This window comes from Cebus imitator, unplaced genomic scaffold (genome assembly GCF_001604975.1).
Source record: "Cebus imitator isolate Cc_AM_T3 unplaced genomic scaffold, Cebus_imitator-1.0 Scaffold251, whole genome shotgun sequence".
Classification (NCBI taxonomy): Eukaryota; Metazoa; Chordata; class Mammalia; order Primates; family Cebidae; genus Cebus; species Cebus imitator.
Genome location: NW_016107566.1, coordinates 1,551,195 through 1,569,717, shown reverse-complemented (window position 1 = coordinate 1,569,717; position 18,523 = coordinate 1,551,195). Strand labels below are relative to the sequence as shown.

Genomic DNA, 18,523 nt, shown 5'->3' with positions numbered 1-18,523 from the left:
TAAAAATCAGTTTTCAGCTATTTCATGCAGCATAAAGATCCTTATTAATAAGAGGGCTTGTAAGCACACACTCTGTGAACAAAAGGACCACCATTCCTGTGAGTGTGTCAGATCTATTCTGACACTGTTCCCTTCCAAAGCCACACTTACCTAAGAGTGAACACCTTCCTCTCCCACACTACATTGCCTCAACCTCCCCCCACCTTCCTTGCCATTCACCCTCATGGAAGGCAGAATTGGGCCTTCCAAGCATGTTCTCCAGGAACCAGAAAATTCTGATTCCCAAAGTACATTCTTCTCTGCACAAAGCAATATTTGAAATACATGGATGGGAAAAAATGGTTCAGAAAAGTAAGAGCAAACCCTTCTCAAATTCTAACCACGTCAAATTTTGAGGTTAAGAGAATAGCTCTTTTTTCATTGCAAATCTAAAATTCCTCTTTTCAAACAAGTTGATACAGGAAATATCATATTGAAAAGTACAAGAAAAACAGTTTTTGAGTTCTGGCCAATCTGCCCAAGTGCCAGAAGGTATTATGATCAAACTTGCATATTGAGAGAAATCTGACAGTGAGGTGCTCACCCAGAGCCATCCTGATCACAGTGTATCATTCAGCCCCTGTGTATAGCAGTGCCACCTAAAAACTGGGAGGAAACTAGAGAGGATCCACCAATAATGCGCATCCACTCCCAAAACTGAATATGCCTTGAATAGTATATTCAAAGGTAACTTATTAGAGCTTAGATCTCCATTTTGACATGTGGAAAGTTGTTATAAATAGTATGCACCATGTTACTGCATTTTTATACAGCTTTGTGTATGGTTTTTTCTTAAGTTAAAAGAATATAACTTTTTCTTGTAGATCCAGGCAGTGACATTATAGATGTCTACTTTTCTCTTGATAACTTTCTGTGTTGTCTGAAGTTTTTACATGGAGTTGTATAACTTTTATAGACAAAAAGAAGTATTTGGGGTGGGAGAAGCAAGCTGTGAGTGAAAAGTTTCGTATTAACTCAATTTAACATTCAATTAATTCTTATTGATTTGGGAAACACAATATGACTATCAGCATAGTTGTCAGCTATTTTTTAGGAAACGCAATTGTTCAGGATCCATCATTCATTTGGTAAGTGATGAGAAGTTCCCATGTATCTATTACAGTTTAGGGTTTTTAAGATGGAATATTCTTCTCTGAAAGTAAATTTATAAACTGGACGAGTATAATCTCCTTTTGTTCATTTAAGCTGGTCTTATAGGAGGGCAAGAAGCAAATCTCTCAAGATCCTTTCCAGAATTTTTCTCTAATAGTCTGCTTTCTAATAAAGCTTATTCTATCACAATTCAAAAAGCAACTAAGGCCCTCAGACGTGACCAGCAAATGAACTGTTAGCCTTTGCTTTGTTATTCCTTTACTGAGCAACACCAATTATTTCACTGTATGAGGATCTTTGTAAGCCTTCACCCTTTATCCAAGTATACTGGGAACAATGCTTTACTCTCAGAAATACGTGCCTTTTTCACCTTTAAGCAAAATGCAGACAAGCATAAATTTTACTTTTACCTGCAAATGCTAAGACACAAAACCCTCAAAGGTGAGGATCTTTTTCATTCCCCTCGCAGCACATGGTAGAGGCCCACTAGTCTTTTGACTGGATGAATGAAATTAAACCCCAAGGAACTTGAGGCATTCCATCTTTAAGGTTTCCGGTTGTTAATCATATCATCTATGGTTACAGAGAAGAGCAGGGCAGAATATTTGTCCTGCCTGTGGTGACATGGTGATATCCCGTGAAAATCATCCCAGTGACTACCTGTGGAATCTTTCAGACACCATGGGAATATCCTGGGGAATAATGTACCCTTTAAAAAAAAAAAAAAAAATACAAAATGAAAGGAATCTGATTTTGAAGCTGGGTACAAACAAGAGTGACACCTTCTTCTTCTCTCCCCCATCTCTCCTACCCCTAATTCCTCTGAATGGAACAATAACTAGAATAACAAGCAAAGGGTTTCAACTTATTAATACCAACAGAAAGGAATTAAAGACAGGTTTTCAGTATGAGTTCCAGATAAGAATTGATAATAGAAAAACCTCAATTAAACTTACTCATCTTCAAGCTCTAATCTAGACAAAGGGGGACATAGAGAACAATAACAAATCAACTGTACTCATAAAAGCATTCTTTCTTATTTTCTTCCAGAGGAGAACTTACCATGAATTTATTTAATTCATTAAAATTTCCAGGAAACTAAGGGAAAAGAGCAAAGCTCTGGACAACATAGCCAAGATGATCACTAGACATTTCACAGACTACCAAGGAACCAATTCCACCAGGAACCAAATTTAACATTTGGAAATATTATTTCTACACAAAATGTCACTCCCCATTGTACCACCAGAGATTTACAAACTATTGAGAAATATTAGGCCTACTAATGAAACTTTCTTGGTAGTGCCAATGAATTCAGTCAGAGTGCTAAATCTGCATATGCTGGATACTACAGTTTGAAATTACAGATTACACACTTAGCTCTAAATCAGCCAAAAGCACATGCTTTTCTAATTAACAGATTTAACTGTGTTGCTGTGAATCTGTGACTTACTAAAGCTGAGTATGTCATAAAAGGATAAATTGCTTTAATGATTCTGACAAATGTCTCAGTTTAGGCAGCATAAAAGCCTATCGTTATAGAGAAATACCCAAATAGACACACACTTGCAGGGTATGGAAAAGTGTTCCTAAAAGTCACTTCAGTAAGAACGACAAAGGGCTTTTTATTCTGTTATTTGTCTCTGGAAAGACCATACATGTGTGCAGGAACTCAGATTCCATCTGTTGCTTTCGAGACAGGCTTTATTGTATTGACTTTGTGCTCTTATCTGATGGCAATAAATTCTCACCAGAGTGAAACACCAGCTTAGCCAGTGACCCCTGCTGTTCAAATCAGACAATGGACCAGGTCTTTTCGGAGACACTCCATGGCTTGTGGCCCACCCTTCATGAATGGCCTTGGGGTTTTGCTATTTTCATTCAGGATTTCCTAATGTGAGCAATTAGGAGATACTTCAAGAGTCTCATCAGCAGTTGCAACACGTCATCGGTGAGCAATAACCTACTAGGACCCCAAAAAGAGACAGGGAAAGCTAGGAAGAAAGGGGCAAGGGAGAGAAAAGAAGGGCCAATAGATATTTCTGTATTTAAGATTGCAAAATAGATGAACACCGTTTACATAAATCTCAAATTCTGGAACCCAAAAAACAAAGAATTTCTACTGGTCCAGCAAATTTGAGACTTTATGCTATAAATAAAAGGCTGCAGTAAGGATGTGTGCACTAAACAGAAATGGAATTTCCTTCCCACAAGTAGAGCTCGCCGAACTGCCCTCCAGGTTTTTGGTTTTTTTTAATCAGAAGCAGCCCAGAGATACAAACAAGACATGCCATGCCTTAGCCCTGTTCCTTCTCTCAAAATTTCTAAGGTCATTTTCTTATTGAAAGAACAACAGAAGAAACAGATACTGGTCTCTCTCAAGGCGCCAACCCACGGCCAGCCTCGATGATGTGCCGCTATCTTTTCCTGAGAGAAGCATGGTACAAAATAGCGTCAGTCCCTTCCCAGTCAGCTGTGGACTAAAACACTCATCAGGCGGGAAAAAAAAACAAGAAAATGTTCTGTGGCAGTAGGAGATTACCCTTGTAGGTGTACTTATTTTTTCATTTTGGAGTTTGGACTTTTTTTTTTTTTTTTTTTTTTTTTTTTTTTTTTACTGACCTCCAAAACTTCGCTGTACTTGGGACAAAGAGGCCTCAGGAATATGGGGTTCACGCTGGCTTTGAACACATAGACCAAATTGCGCACACCGACCCGGGCAATTACAGTTCTCCCCGGGGAGGGATCCTTCGGGGTGAGAAGGGGTAGGCCTCAGGCTTTGCCCCCAAGGAACTGCCATCTGCTTCTCCCCTGCCCACACCGCGCCCTTCCTCCAGCGCGCCCCTTCTGGCAAAAAGAGAGCGCTGAGCCCCGCGTTGGCCTCAGCCTTCCTGGACCCTTTGTTTGCTTTCCTGAGCACCGATCTGTGGCCCGAACCCTTGAAATATTTAAGGAGATAAGCGCAGGAGCTCGGTAGGAGTTGACTAAGTGTTTGCCCTTAGACTAGACTCTTCCTAAAATTAGGGACAAAGGCTCTCCAGACGCGGACTCTGCTCTTGTTCTCCGAAATCCACGTCTGAACCGGTGGAGTCTCTGGAGCCGAAGCGCACACGGAGATGCGCGGCCGCGGGGACAGGTCTCCCCGCCTGGCGCGAGGAAACTGCCCAGCCAGCTGCAGCGGCATCCTCGGTGTGGAGCCGGGTGGAGGGAGGGCCAAAGGCAAAGGAACGAGGTCATCCCTCACCCCTCAAAAAAACCTTCCTACAAGTAAAAATGTAAAAGATCTCAGCGTAAAGGAAGCTGACTTGCAACCCCAGAGGGACAATCTCTGTTTTGGGAAATGGCGCCCCCAGATGGCTGCCGGAATCCCAGGAAAAAAATACTCACCGGGTGCAGGGAAGGCCGGGTTGCTCTGATCTGGGAAGAAGTGACATCACCTGCCCGGCTGGCCTGCGCGCGGCTGAAAGCCAGGTGACAGCGCTGTTGGAGACACCCGACAAGTCGCGACAGGTCCCCAAGGCTAGCCCGGTAGTCACTTCACTTCACCGAGGCACATGTAACGCCAGCAGCTGTACCATTTACGGTGCGACCTGGTTTGTTACTTAACCTTTCCGTGCCTCGGTTTCCCAGTGACTGCTTGTGTGCAAAATGATCATCCGGGAGCCGGTGCTGGATTGTGGGAAACTAGCATACTACAGGCATCGTTCTCCTTCTCGCTTTCACTCCTCAGAAATAAAGGTCCATTCCCTTTCATTTTACTGCTCGCCAGTGGGGGTGGGAGGCGCGCTTTCCCCAACTCTTCGCGGAGGCCAAGCAGATTCCCCGACAGGGCAGAACCTCTGAACTTAAGCGTGAAAGTCTTGCCTGTCCGGAAACTCTTGTAGCAAGCACAGGTTTAAACAAGAAGCCAAAATGTTCTGGAGAGATTGCTGGGGGCTTTCTTTGTGCCCTAAGCACAGGAAACACTCAAGCAGAGAAGCAAGGCCAAACCCAGGCCAAGGGTGGTGGTCGTAGGCCTGCAGCACTGGGGTGGGATGATTCATTCTGTGTGTGGTCTGAACCAATCCCCTTGCCAGGGACCTATGGGCAGCCCCCTTTAAGCAGGATGCCCGGTGGAAAGGGCATCTACCCTGGGCTTGGGTGAATAGTGCTTCCGTTCCTAAAACGGCCATGGACTAAATGGGCAGGGAGGGTGTAAATATGGGCCCTTCATTTTTTAAAATATAACCTTTGACGGGTTTTGATCAATTGCAAGGATCGAAAGAAACCTGTGGACTTGGCCTATGGGCAAAGGAGAAGAGTCTGTGTTCGTGAAGGCGCGGCCGCGGGGCCCCGTCACGTGTGAGCATCTCAGGGACCGGTCTGGGGAGGCAGGCTGGGACAGTCACCCAGCGTCGTTGTCCGTGTGCTGCTTATATGGGCAGCGCTCCATGCCCGCCTCCTAGCCTCTGCAGGAGGTTATTTCCATGTTCCCTAGTGATCAACTGGACGGGTCTTGGACTAAAAGCAGAAGGAAGTGGGGGAGGAGCGCGCGACTTGAGATGGGAAAGGCAGCAGCAACGACTACACAGTGGGGACAAGACTAAGTGGCGCAGGTGCTGGGAGGACCTGGCGATGGACCACGGGGAACGCCAGAGACCAGGCAAACAAGCGGGCCAGGGGTGGACAATGCGAACGGCAGGGAAGGAGACTCAGGCGCGACTCCCGGCGCCTCCTGGCGGCGAGCAGGGCTGCACGGGCTCCCTAAACAACGCCGCGGGCGCGCGGAGCGCGGGGACCGGGACCCCCCAGTCACAACCCAGCGTGCAGCAGTGCGGTGCTCAAACCAGCCAGACCGGCTTCGGGCTCCTTGAACTCCCAGCAAGGGGCTCTGTGGGGCGGAGGTGACCCCAGGGGAGGGCGTGGGGGGGGAGGCGTGGTGAAAGCAAGAGGGCCCTCATCCCACTCCCAGGCCCAAGTCGTAGCATCTCTGAGCTCAGACTCTTTATTAGCTCTTTGGTTTGGTATGCTTCTGTTTCCTTTGAGCTTTCATTGCAAAGTAGTTTGTGTTGGGAAGGGGGATTTTAGATCTCTTGGTACTTTCGTTAGAGACGAAAAGGCCCTGGACCAATTTGGGGAAAGAGTGGCCTTTTGCAGCCACCAGGGGCCTTTCCCCAGTGGAGCACTTGGAAGGTGGACTCTTAGGGACGCAGATTCTTGGAGTTCAGAACGTGCTTCTCTCCAGATGGCGATTTTTCTAGCGTGTTTACGGTCAGCAGATAACACTGAGTGGGCTTTTGCTACCCATCCTTCATTACCCGGCTCCTCTAAGCAGCGGGACCACAAAGCGTGCCTGGTAACTTGGGCCTGGAAGGCGCCAAGGCCAAGGCATCTTCCGGAAGGAGGGAAATTAGGAAGCAGGAGTCTCAGCCTGTGAATGGTTTCAAGTGGCCGGGAAGTAATAACAATGCGTCAACCTTACATATGAAAGAACCTCGCTCTCCAGGGATTGGCTTTCCTCACAGCCTCCGCAAGAGGGAGGCTGAGGAGGGTGAAGGCCTCTGGTCCCCAAGGGAGACTAGGGATGTTTAGGCAAAAGGAGCCCACCCTCCCGCCCCCCACCTCCAACCCCAGAGCACGCACGCACGTGCACATACACACACTCACTTTCCCTTTCCTGGCACCCTGTTACCGGTTTACAGCTGTGAACTTACTGTTTGTAGTCTGAGACACTAGATCCCCGGCTCCACGAGAGCAGAGGCCAGCCTGTTTGTTCATTTCTGTACACCCAGCGCCCAGCCTGGTGCCCCCTGGTACGCAGGGGATGAATGCAATTCTAGCCCTCGTGGATCTCTAGGCAGGACTCCTTCCTCTGACCTCGCTTCCACCCAGCCTGCCCACCTTTTGTGCCCGTCTTTTGTACTGGCCACCAGTCTTTTCAAACAGTGCCCTGGGGGCCCATACTCCGGCTTTCCAGAGCACCCTGCTGCAAGGGCGGCTGTGTATGTTAGAGCCTGTGATGCCTTCTACTATTGAGTCATGCCATTCATTTAAGAAGGGAAAGTCTCTTCTCCAAAACGGGGAAATGGTGGGCAGTCCTGTGTGACTGGTGTTGTAGGGGCATTTCCACGACAACTTCCTAGGCTCTCACTCCCAACAAAATAACAAGCCCACTTTATTGGTGTTTCGTTTTCCATGTAAAGTTCTGCTCATACCAATCTATTTATGACTTTTTTTAAGGGCAGTGGGGAGCACGCCGCCAGCCTGCTGAACTGTGGCTGGAGGTTCGAGAGGAAACGAAGTTGGCCAAGGCAGCCTCGGTCAGGCAGGTCCCGGGCTCCATCCCAGCGCACAAAGAGCCCAAGGGCTGCTGGCTCCGCTGCTACCAGGGACGCAGCCTCCCCACCCCCAACAAACACACATGGCTATCAAGGACGTATCCCTCCCACCCCCAACACACACACGGCTATCAAGGACGTATCCCTCCCACCCCCAACACACACATGGCTATCAAGGACGTATCCCTCCCACCCCCAACACACACACACACACACACACTCCCTCTCCCACCCATGCTGGCAGACCTGCGGCTCCATCAGAAACTTCAGGCTGGGGCAAAACAAACCCGGGCCCCCGGCGGTGCACGGGGTGAGGAGCGTTCCCACCAGGACCTGGCCGCGAGGCCACTTGCGGGGTGCCCTGCGTGTCCCCCACTCCTGCAGCCCGCACCCTGCTCGCTCACTGTTGGGACGCAGCGGCCAGGTTTGTCTGTTGTTTAAAGCAATCCCAGAGCTGGCGCGCGGAGGCATCTGGGGAGGGGGCGCAGCTAGAATTCCCTTCCAGCAAGCGCGTGAGCGGCATTCTCAACGCAAAACCAGACCCAGAAAGTAGTGACCAGCCATCCTCGGATTACCCTTCACTGGCTCCTCCCTTGCTCCCCCCTCCTCTAGATTTGCATAAAAAAGGCCAAGAAAACTCTGGCTTTGCCCCAGCAGCTGCTCACTCTGCTCCCCCGGTTCAGAGACCCCTGGAGGTGCGCGGCGCTTGCAGCGCCTCGCCCACGCCGTCTTCCCGGAGTCCTGCTTCTCCGCTCACCGGCCGCCCGCTACCAGCTTTCCAGGCCCCCGAGTCGCGCGGAGCGAAGAGGGTGGGCCAGGGACGAGCTCCGACTCCTGCCGCTAGCCCTTCCCCAGCTCCGCTCCCTCTGCCCCCCGGGGGTAGCGCACCCACGATGCTGCAGGGCCCTGGCTCGCTGCTGCTGCTCGTCCTCGCCCCGCACTGCTGCCTGGGCTCGGCGCACGGGCTCTTCCTCTTCGGCCAGCCCGACTTATCCTACAAGCGCAGCAATTGCAAGCCCATCCCGACCAACCTGCAGCTGTGCCACGGCATCGAGTACCAGAACATGAGGCTGCCCAACCTGCTGGGCCACGAGACCATGAAGGAGGTGCTGGAGCAGGCCGGAGCCTGGATCCCGCTGGTCATGAAGCAGTGCCACCCGGACACCAAGAAGTTCCTGTGCTCGCTCTTCGCCCCTGTCTGCCTCGACGACCTAGACGAGACCATTCAGCCGTGCCACTCGCTCTGCGTGCAGGTGAAGGACCGCTGCGCCCCGGTCATGTCCGCCTTCGGCTTCCCCTGGCCCGACATGCTCGACTGCGGCCGTTTCCCCCAGGACAACGACCTTTGCATCCCCCTCGCTAGCAGCGACCACGTCCTGCCGACCACCACCGAGGAAGGTAAGGCTTCCCTGCTGCTTCCCCACGCCCTGCTCTGCTGAGACGCTTCCAGGGGATCCCGCCCATGCCACGCATCCCGATGCATCCCTGCTTGGGGTGCCGGTACCAGGAAGGACAGAAGTTCTTCCTGCCCTGGTCTGTCATCACAAGCCTGTATCAAATTTGAGATACCTCTTCCCTCCCGCCCAAGTCTCGCATTCTCCTCCCGAGTTGTACCAGTTATAAGTAGTTTTTAAAAAGTAATAAAGAGAAAATAAACGAAGAACTGAATGGCGGCTCAAAAAAATAGATATATGATTATTGTTAAAGATGCTAGCACTGGGGCCTCGCTCTGAGAGCCTTGGAAGAGGTGTTGGGTGGAAAAGTAGGTGGTGAGCATTCTGGCCAGAGGCCCCTCCCTCAGCCCTATTCTGCACCTTCTTATCACTGGGCAGGATTCTAGTCACAGGAACATTTCCCGCACAGGCAGGAGAACCAGGATGCACACACAGATAACCTTTTAAGGTACTTTTTGTCCTTTGCCAATTTAGGCTTTGAAAACAAAACCGGGACTGACACCGAGCGTGTGGAAAATTGAGCATTGGTTGTCCTGCTCAGGTACTTGAGGAAGAGGGCATAAAGGGAATCTCTGGAAATCATCTTTCTATCGCTATCAGTTTTTAACTTAGGGGTGGTTTTGATTAGCTGGAGAAAATCATGCAAAAGAGATTCCCAAGCTTTTAGAAATGGAGGGAGAGTTCTTGTGCAAAAACCATCAAAGCAATGAAAACCTCATGGGCTCTCGATATTTTTTCTGAAAGGAAAACATATACAATGCATCTGAGCTGATTTGGGTCCCCTGGGTGGGAAGGGGAGCTTCCTAATCCCTTTCAGGGCTTCAGCAGCCTCTCCCTTTCAATCTCTAGTTGTTTTCTTACAGACATCATTAGTTAACGCAAATGCAAAGTTCTTTAGCAATCTTTCCTGGCAGGGACCATGAGTTTGCAATCACCTTATTGGTTAGATTTCTAATTTATTGCAAATGTTTGGCATTTTTCAAACATTTGTCCAACATATACCATAGACCAACCAATACAGGTTAGTAACATTTTATATACGTTCTGAGAGCTCCTAATTGGAAATGTTTGATTTTGTTTGGGTTAGGGGACTTAAGGGCAGTTTTATGTATGTTGCTTTTGTTTTCATTTCTTTCCACTATCAGCAGTCACATTACGTAGTGTACATTTCTCCTGAAAGCCACTTTTCTTCTTCAAAATAAAAGTTTACGTTCTGCAAAATTCCATCTTTGTGATTTTTCTAATTTGATAAAACTCCTATTAAGCCACATAAAGACATCATTAACATATTCATAAATGAGAGAAAGGAAATATGATTGTTCTTTCTTTCCTTTCCCCCAAGAAATCAGACTCTTAGAAGAGCTTTTAGCAGGCTCTCTGATAATTGTGCTAGTACACAACCCCTAGGTTTGGTCAGACCCCTAAACCATTTTGCTTCATCTTTGATTAGCTTCAGAAACAGGTTGGTTGGTTGGTTTGTTGTTTGGAGAGTTTGAAACAGACAAAGAAGGGCAAGAAGAAACTGTACCAGGGAGCTTGTAGATAACAATGAAGTAAATGCTGCCTGACTCAAGCACAATCTTGGCAGAAGGTACAAGGTGACACAGAACCACTTCGAGGAGGCTGTTGTAATTAGTGAGATGTGTTTTCAAGGTGGAAACATCCCAGATGTGGAACATTAGCCAGTCTCCCCTCCCAGGCCAAACTTGGCCCCCCTGACATACAGAGCTCTGCCGAGTCGAGCCAGCTACACTGGTGTCCTATGGCTGAGAAAGATAATTTTCTGGCTATATTTTATAGTTACCAGTTTTCCCAAATGCCTCAAGGATCTTTGTTTCCTTGGGTGCTTTCTCCTTCAAAAGGCTTTGGGAATAACTTTTTCATACTGAATTTCCCAGGGGTTGGGAGGATGAGCTGAAAAGCTGCACCCTGTCTCAGTTAACTTTAACTACACACACTCGTACACTCTTCTCACAACTCCTTTGGAGAGTTATCATTTATTAAACACAACATATGGGTGTGCTCATTTTGCTCCCCAGCCCCCAAACAAATGAGAAGCATGGGGGAACTTTCTTAGGATTGAGTGATCCTAATTTTATAGAGGAGGCAGAAGTTGCGATTAAATAGGACAATTGCTACTTTCAACTGGGTAAGTACTTTTGAGTTGTTTACAAACGCCACCTGCTGTTTCCCTTTTAAGCAAACTTACTAAAGACTGTTTTTCACATTTCTAGCTCCAAAGGTATGTGAAGCCTGCAAAACTAAAAACGATGATGACAACGACATAATGGAAACACTTTGTAAAAATGATTTTGGTAAGTAATACGACAACAGATTTCACACCCAGAAGTTTTATTTACCAGTAAAACTTCAAGGTAGAAATCATTATGATGTTGCTAGATAAAGGTTGAGTGAAACACCATTCTAGATCGTGATTCCCAAAATCATCCAACTTGATCTATCCTGATTTCCTTCTTATGTAACTGTCTAGTATTATTGAGTTGTATCTTGTTAGGTGAGACTCACTGTTCTATTAAGCCAATCAAATAATGAGAATTATTCAGATTAACAATTTTCAATAGCACGTTTTCAATCTTATTTATTTATTTTTGCTGACAGGCATACTCCCAAGTCCTGTTTTCTTTTGATTACTTAACATGTGCACCAGAAATGGAAGTGTAATTAGCCCCAGCCAAACAGGTTCAAGGCATTAAATTGGCCACAAATAAAAACTTACTCTGCTATCAAATTAAAGTATTTTTACTTTCTTTATAAGCCATAATGATTTGCTCCTCTGTGTTCTAGCATTAGTGAATATATCCAAGGCACTGATTATTAATTTGTCAAGGAGGGGTTCCTTAAATTTAAAAAGAAGAATGGTTTACTGGGAAGACACTTAACATGGAACACCCAACAACCCTGAAACACCATCTTAAAATCCCTTTTAAAAGAAGGCTTTTGTAAAGTTTTGTATGAATAAGTCTAGACACACTAGCCACAGTTTTGTTAGAAAGAAAAAAAAGCTTAGACATTGACTTTAGCAGGATACATGAAAGATGCCATGATGCCCTGGTGTTTGGGGACAATTAAAAAACAAATGTGATGTGTTTCGTAAGTTGTAAGTCACTCCCCTGAAGAGAAGATAAGGGAAAAGTGAGCTGGGACTTGTCTGCATACAACTCCACCAGCACCTCATCTGCTGACTTCAGGCCTCTCAGGTCAGAAGAGGATCCTAGCTAGACACAGGATCAATGCTAAATTCAGAGTTGGGAATGAATGACCAGGAACTTTACCCAGAGGCATTCTTGCTTTTACCCTTTTCCCAACACACCAAAAGGGCAGGCACCTTTTGGTGTGTTGGGAATTTTTGGTACCTTTTTAAAAATATTTGTTCAGACACAAGACTGAACTTACTCATAAACAGATATGTTCCCTGTTCTGTCAATCAATAATGGAGTCTAATAGACCCATATTAACATTTCTACATACTCAATATAGTCCTCGAGACTGAGGGAAATCACTCCAGCTACTACTCTCCTTACCTTTCCATCCCAGAAATCTCAGGCCTGGTCAGGTCCCTAAAACTCTGGAACCATCTAATCCCTGCTCTTTGACAGCTCCAGGTCTCTTCCACAAACTGTCCTGGGTTTAACTATGACTGGTCCCAGAACCACCATAGCCCCAGTGTTGAAAAAGGCTTCACACTGCTGAGGATGGAGAAAGAAGGGAGGTAGCTCAAAGTCCTTAGCAACCTTTACCCTTTGGAGGAGCCACGAATGGGGCTGAGGGGGTTTCACACGCCTGTACTCAAATGTACACAGCCTTCAGACTGGCTGAGGGCCAGGTACATTAGCAGCAGATAATTCCAGGTCACCAGAGCCTTACCAAAACACAGTTCTCAGCCCCCATGCTACATCACTTCATTAAGGACAAGATAGAACAATATCATTTATATAAGATTTCTATTAAAAGCCTATAAAATATCATGTTCTTCTAGTAGTTTATATCCTTTGTACTACAAATAAAACAGATCCTTCCTGACTTCCATGAAAAGGTGATTTTTATATTGTGGAGCTCCAAAACAGTTGGCTTTGAGAAAACACACACACACACACACACACACACACACACACACCTATTACTTGCTTGCTTTGTGGCTGACCTTACAGAAGACCCCCTTTCTAAGGATGCACTAATCAAGACCTGAGCCAAAACATGGATGCCTGTGTGCCCCAGTGTGCCCTGTCCTTACAGAGGGAAAACTTTTCAAAACAACACAGAAGTAATCACACTTTAAGTATCACAAGTATAGATACCTCACAAAGTTGGTTTCTATTTCTTCACTCTCCTTTTGACCCAAAGAGGGATAAAGTATCAGAATTTCAAGAACTGCATCATAGATTCTTGGTTTGTAAGCACTATTCTATCTTGCCTCTCTTCTTTGAGAATAATGGAAGAGTAGAAGGAACAAGCATAGAAATCTGATTTATTTGACTTGACTAGTCTAAGAAGGCATCACACTCATCCCTACTGTGCTCCTGAAGTACAAGGGAAACGTAATACCCCTCCTTACTTCAATGGTGCAAGTAGTGGTGAGTAAAAAATGGTTCAGAACTACCTTCCTATATATACAACCTATTGCTGGAACAGAAAGTATCATCGCCTCTGCCTGCTATCACATCTTGCATCCCAGTCACATCCTCAAGGGCAGGAAAGGTTCTGTGGGGGATTTGATTCTCTCTGTTTGGGATCTAGCTGAAAATCCAAGGAGAAAATCCCTAATGTTTTCTCGTGATAAACATTTGCAAAATTAGTTATTTTAGAGCTAGACAAAGATGACTCACAAATCTTCCTCCTCGTTAAAAGTGATGGTTTTTCTGATGTTTGGAGCTCGAGAATGTTTCATTTAGCCAGGTGAAATCTTTTATATGCCCTATTGTATTACAGACAAGGCTCTCAGTTAATGTGTAATCAGTCCATTTCTCTTACTATGGTGAGGTCTTCCAACACCCACTCCCAATGCAGAGGACACAGGAGCATGCAACAGTTCCGCAAGTATGGTTTATTCCATGACTTGAGTCTCATAAACTCTGAGAACTCAGTACCACAGTTCAGATGCATATCATATCAGACAAAACCATGGTTGGCCGAGTCATAGCATCTTTGATTTACCTGATTGAGCTTCTAGAATTTCCTGGTTGACTAGAAAGCCATACTCAAATTCCCTTTCTGATATTAAAAAGAAAAAGAAAACCTCAAACAATTATACACAACACAGAAAAATCTTCCTCTGTTACCAATTTAAACATGAGATTAAAATCCATCAAAGTCAGGAAGTCATCCTTACATATCATCTATAAAGAACAGTTGTCAGTGGTACCCAGGGTCTTAGGACACATTGCAGCTGGGCAAATTTATGCTGCAACCAATACAAAAACAATGACATTGCCTCAGGACACCACAGTGGCATTACAGGAGAAGGTTTGGCAGCCGGAGTTCAAGCAAACAACCTACACTGGGTGACCTCGGGCAAGTCACTAAACTTCTCTAGATTTAAGATTCTTTGTGTACTAACAAGAGACTTTTGGGATGATCCCTTCTAATGTTAAAATTCTATTCTTTTCCTGCTTTCATGGAGTCTTGAAATTTAATTGCAGCATGTACGTTTGTAGGACTTTCTTTCCCAGAGCATGCTGTTCATGACTATAAAACGTGTCCTTTATAGTAAACCACTTACTTTTGGTCTTTGCATTCTAATGAGCCTACATATACATTTTGGGAACAGTATATATATGATCTGTAAATGCCTTGGCCTTGGACAGGCAAATGAGAGCATATGAGGATGAGGTCTTCAGAAAAACACTTCTATGACTAAACATGTTGTGCTCTTAAAAACAGACTTGCATATTTTTTCTCCTAGTTGCTTTACCAAATCAAATGCAGCTGTAAGATCAATTCTCCTTCCCTGTAACCTGTTCTTTAGAAAACAATGATTGTGTGATACAGTTTTCTTACAGGTTTGTCCAAAAACCTCTCCTACATAATAAATTGAGTTTAAAGTTTATGGCCACAGAAGGATCACGTTTCACCTAAGAGTCAGGCACTTCTTTTCATGCTGAAGTTTCCAGTAGAGAAAGCTATTTGTTGGGGAGAGCAAGCACCACATGCAACCTTCCAACAAACACAAGGGTGGGTGAGGAAACCAGAAGAAAAGTTAATTGAGTCCCGCAAAGAGAAAGAGTTTTGAAAGAATGGCTGATTGGAAACAAAGTGCTTGGCAAATGCTTTGAGGCTTTAGCAATGGAGCCACCTGCTGCCCCTAGCTCCCAACCCCCGACCTGCAGCCTCTGAGAGTCCCATTCGCTTTAGGAACTCTTTCCCTGCCCAGGCAAAGTCACACGAGCAGGAAGAATGGGGGGAGGTCTACTGCATTCCCTCATTATAACTGGCATGATTCTTTCTGCCCTCTCTTGTCTTCATAGCGCTGAAAATAAAAGTGAAGGAGATAACCTACATCAATGGTGATACCAAAATCATCCTGGAGACCAAGAGCAAGACCATTTACAAGCTGAACGGTGTGTCCGAAAAGGACCTCAAGAAATCGGTGCTGTGGCTTAAAGACAGTTTACAGTGCACCTGTGAGGAGATGAACGACATCAATGCGCCCTATCTGGTCATGGGACAGAAGCAGGGTGGCGAGCTGGTGATTACCTCGGTGAAGCGGTGGCAGAAGGGGCAGAGAGAGTTCAAGCGTATCTCCCGCAGCATCCGCAAGCTGCAATGCTAGTCCCGGCATCCTGATGGCTCCGACAGGCCTGCTCCAGAGCACGGCTGACCATTTCTGCTCGGAGACCTCAACTCCCGTTTCCCAAGCACAGTCCCAGCTGCTCCAGCCTCAACCTGGGCAGCTTCCCCCTGACTTTTGCACGTTTGCATCCCCAGTGTTTCCTGAGTTATAAGGCCCTAGGAGGCCACGGGAGTGGATAGCTGTTTTCACATAGAGGAAAAGCCCACCCAAATCTTGTAGAAATAGTCAAACTAATAAAATCATGAATATTAGTATGAAGTTTAAAAATAGCTCACTTTAAAGCTAGTTTTGAATAGATGCAACTGTGACTTGGGTCTGGTTGTTGTTGTGTGGTTTGAGTCAGCTGATTTTCACTTCCCACTGAGGTTGTCTCAACATGCAAATTGCTTCAGTTTCCTCTATGGCCCAAACTTATGGGTCTCAAACCCCGTTGAGATAAAGCTGGCTGATATCTCAACATCTTCATCGGCTCCAGACTGAGACTCGGTGTCTAAGTCTTATGACAATTCACCATTTTATACCCTCATTGGGAACTTAAACTGTTACCTGTATCACATTCCAGCTACAGTACTTCCATTTATTAAAAGCACATTAACCATTTCTATAGTATGATTTCTTCAAGTAAAGAGTAAAAGATATAAATTTCATAACTGACTTGAGTACTTTAAGCTTTGTTTAAAACATTTCTTACTTAGCTTTGGCAAATTAAACCCAGTGTAGCTTACCTGTAATATACATAGTAGTTTACCTTTAAAAGTTGTAAAAATATTGCTTTAACCAACACTGTAAATATTTCAGATAAACATTATATTCTTATATATAAACTTTACATCCTGTTTTACCTATTCATTGTCTTCTGTCTTGTCTTAGTAAAACGAACTGGGAAGGGAGCTATGCATGAGTGGTCACTTCCTTCCATGAGCCCAGCCCTCCAGCAGTTTAAAGTGGTCTACTTCTCCAGTGACTCAGAAAGTGTCTCCGCCTCCACCACCCAACCATCACTGCCCTCCTTCCTCATGCCCCACATCTCACAGATTCCACTGTTGCTGACTCTAAAGAAGCAGAAATTTCTAAGCTCTGGAAAGGCGTTACCTTTTTTTGACCCTTCTGAGCAGTCCACATGCAGCTATGTGGCAACACTACCCTAAACTTAGGGTTTATGAGCCTTAAAGTTGTGCTGTTCATTTCCTGAGATTTTTCATACCGAAAGAGAATAACCATTGCAAAAATACTAATTCCTTCCTTCACTCAAATCTCTCAGATAAAGAGAGCTATGATTTGGAGAGTATCCACTGGAATGCAAGGAGGAGGAAGAGGATGGTGAAAACTTGAATTAGGATAAAAAGGGAGAGATAGACATCTGTCCAGTAAATGTCTCTTAGTCCTTTCTGACTGCTGTAACAAAATACCTTAGACTGGGTAGTTTATAAAACAACAGAAACTTATTTCTCACAGTTCGGGAGGCTGCAAAGTCCAAGATCAAGGTGGTAGCAGATTTCTGTATTTAATGAGGGCTCTCTGCTTCACAGATGGTGCCTTCTCACTATGTCCTCACGTGGCAGAAGGATGAATAAACTCCCTCTAGCCTCTTTTATCAGGAACCCGCTCCCACAGTAAATAACCCACACCTGCAATAATGGCATTAATTTATTCAGGAGGGCAGAATCATCATGACTTAATCATTTCTTAAAGGTCTCACCTCTCAACCCTGTTGCATTGGAGATTAACTTCCCAATACATGAATTTTAGGGGACACATTCAAATTATAGCAATTCCTGATTTTTTATTCTCTCATTAAATGACAATTTGACTGACCTTTTTATCTTTCAACTCTTGTTTACTATCAAGTTTTCAATGCACCTAATGGATGGTTACCTTGAAAAGCAAATCCTGGTATATGTATCCCTCATGCAGTCACTGAATCTGGATTATTGAACAGTTTGATTTTTGCTTATGAAACACATTGCACAAATACAAATTAATTTATTAACTCAGCAACTATTAAGCATAAACTATTAACATTAGCTTATTCATTCAGTAAATGTGCATTGAGTATTTTACCCAAATGCCAGACACCGGTCTGGATGGTAATTACACAATATTTCTGCCTTCCTTCAGCTTGTATTCCACAGGGATTGTGTTAGGCACTGGTAATGCACAGATGAATCCTTCCCAAAAGGAACTCATAATCCAGTAAGGAAGAAAGGCGTCCAAACAAATAACCCCAATGCTCTATGTTAAGAGGGAGATGTGTACATGTGCCAGGAATGGCATAGAAGAGGGAGTGGTTAACTTGAGTAGAAAATAGAATGTTTGGTTTAAGTGGAGATTAGGATCTGGGTAAAGGTACTTATAAGAAGAGAACTTTCAATAAGTTGAACCAAAATATCTTCTTTTTGGACGGAGCCTTAGAAATTAACTATCATTAGTTTTACAGATGGACAAATCAACAATGACATTGTGCAATATTATGCTGAAGGTATTGCTATAGACACTACAAACAAATCTAGCATAAGACCCATGGATTTTATAATCAATAACATTAAATTCTCAATTTGCAAAATGATTAAATAAATTATACTCAAACGAATTATAATTAAACATAATAAAACAAAATACTTTAAAATGCATTCCATTACTGTCCAGAGACTGATACACATAGGTAAGTGCTAAAAAGCTTCAATTAATAAAGGTATCAGTTAATGCAGACAGTGTTAGAAGGAAAAATCAAAGAATCTGTCTCAAGATGTTCCAATTCAGAGTAACCATTAATATTTTACATTATGAAATGA

General features: G+C 44.8%; 1 protein-coding gene across 1 annotated transcript; it reads left to right on the top strand.

Moving 5' to 3' along the window:
- Positions 1-7,777: 7,777 nt before the first annotated feature.
- On the top strand, positions 7,778-16,576 carry SFRP2 (secreted frizzled related protein 2). The gene is made up of 3 exons (XM_017498787.2): positions 7,778-8,867; positions 11,158-11,238; positions 15,406-16,576. The coding sequence occupies exons 1-3, from the start codon at positions 8,363-8,365 to the stop codon at positions 15,708-15,710; spliced, it is 891 nt and encodes a 296-aa protein (XP_017354276.1). The 5' UTR covers positions 7,778-8,362; the 3' UTR covers positions 15,711-16,576.
- The last annotated feature ends 1,947 nt before the right edge of the window (positions 16,577-18,523 follow it).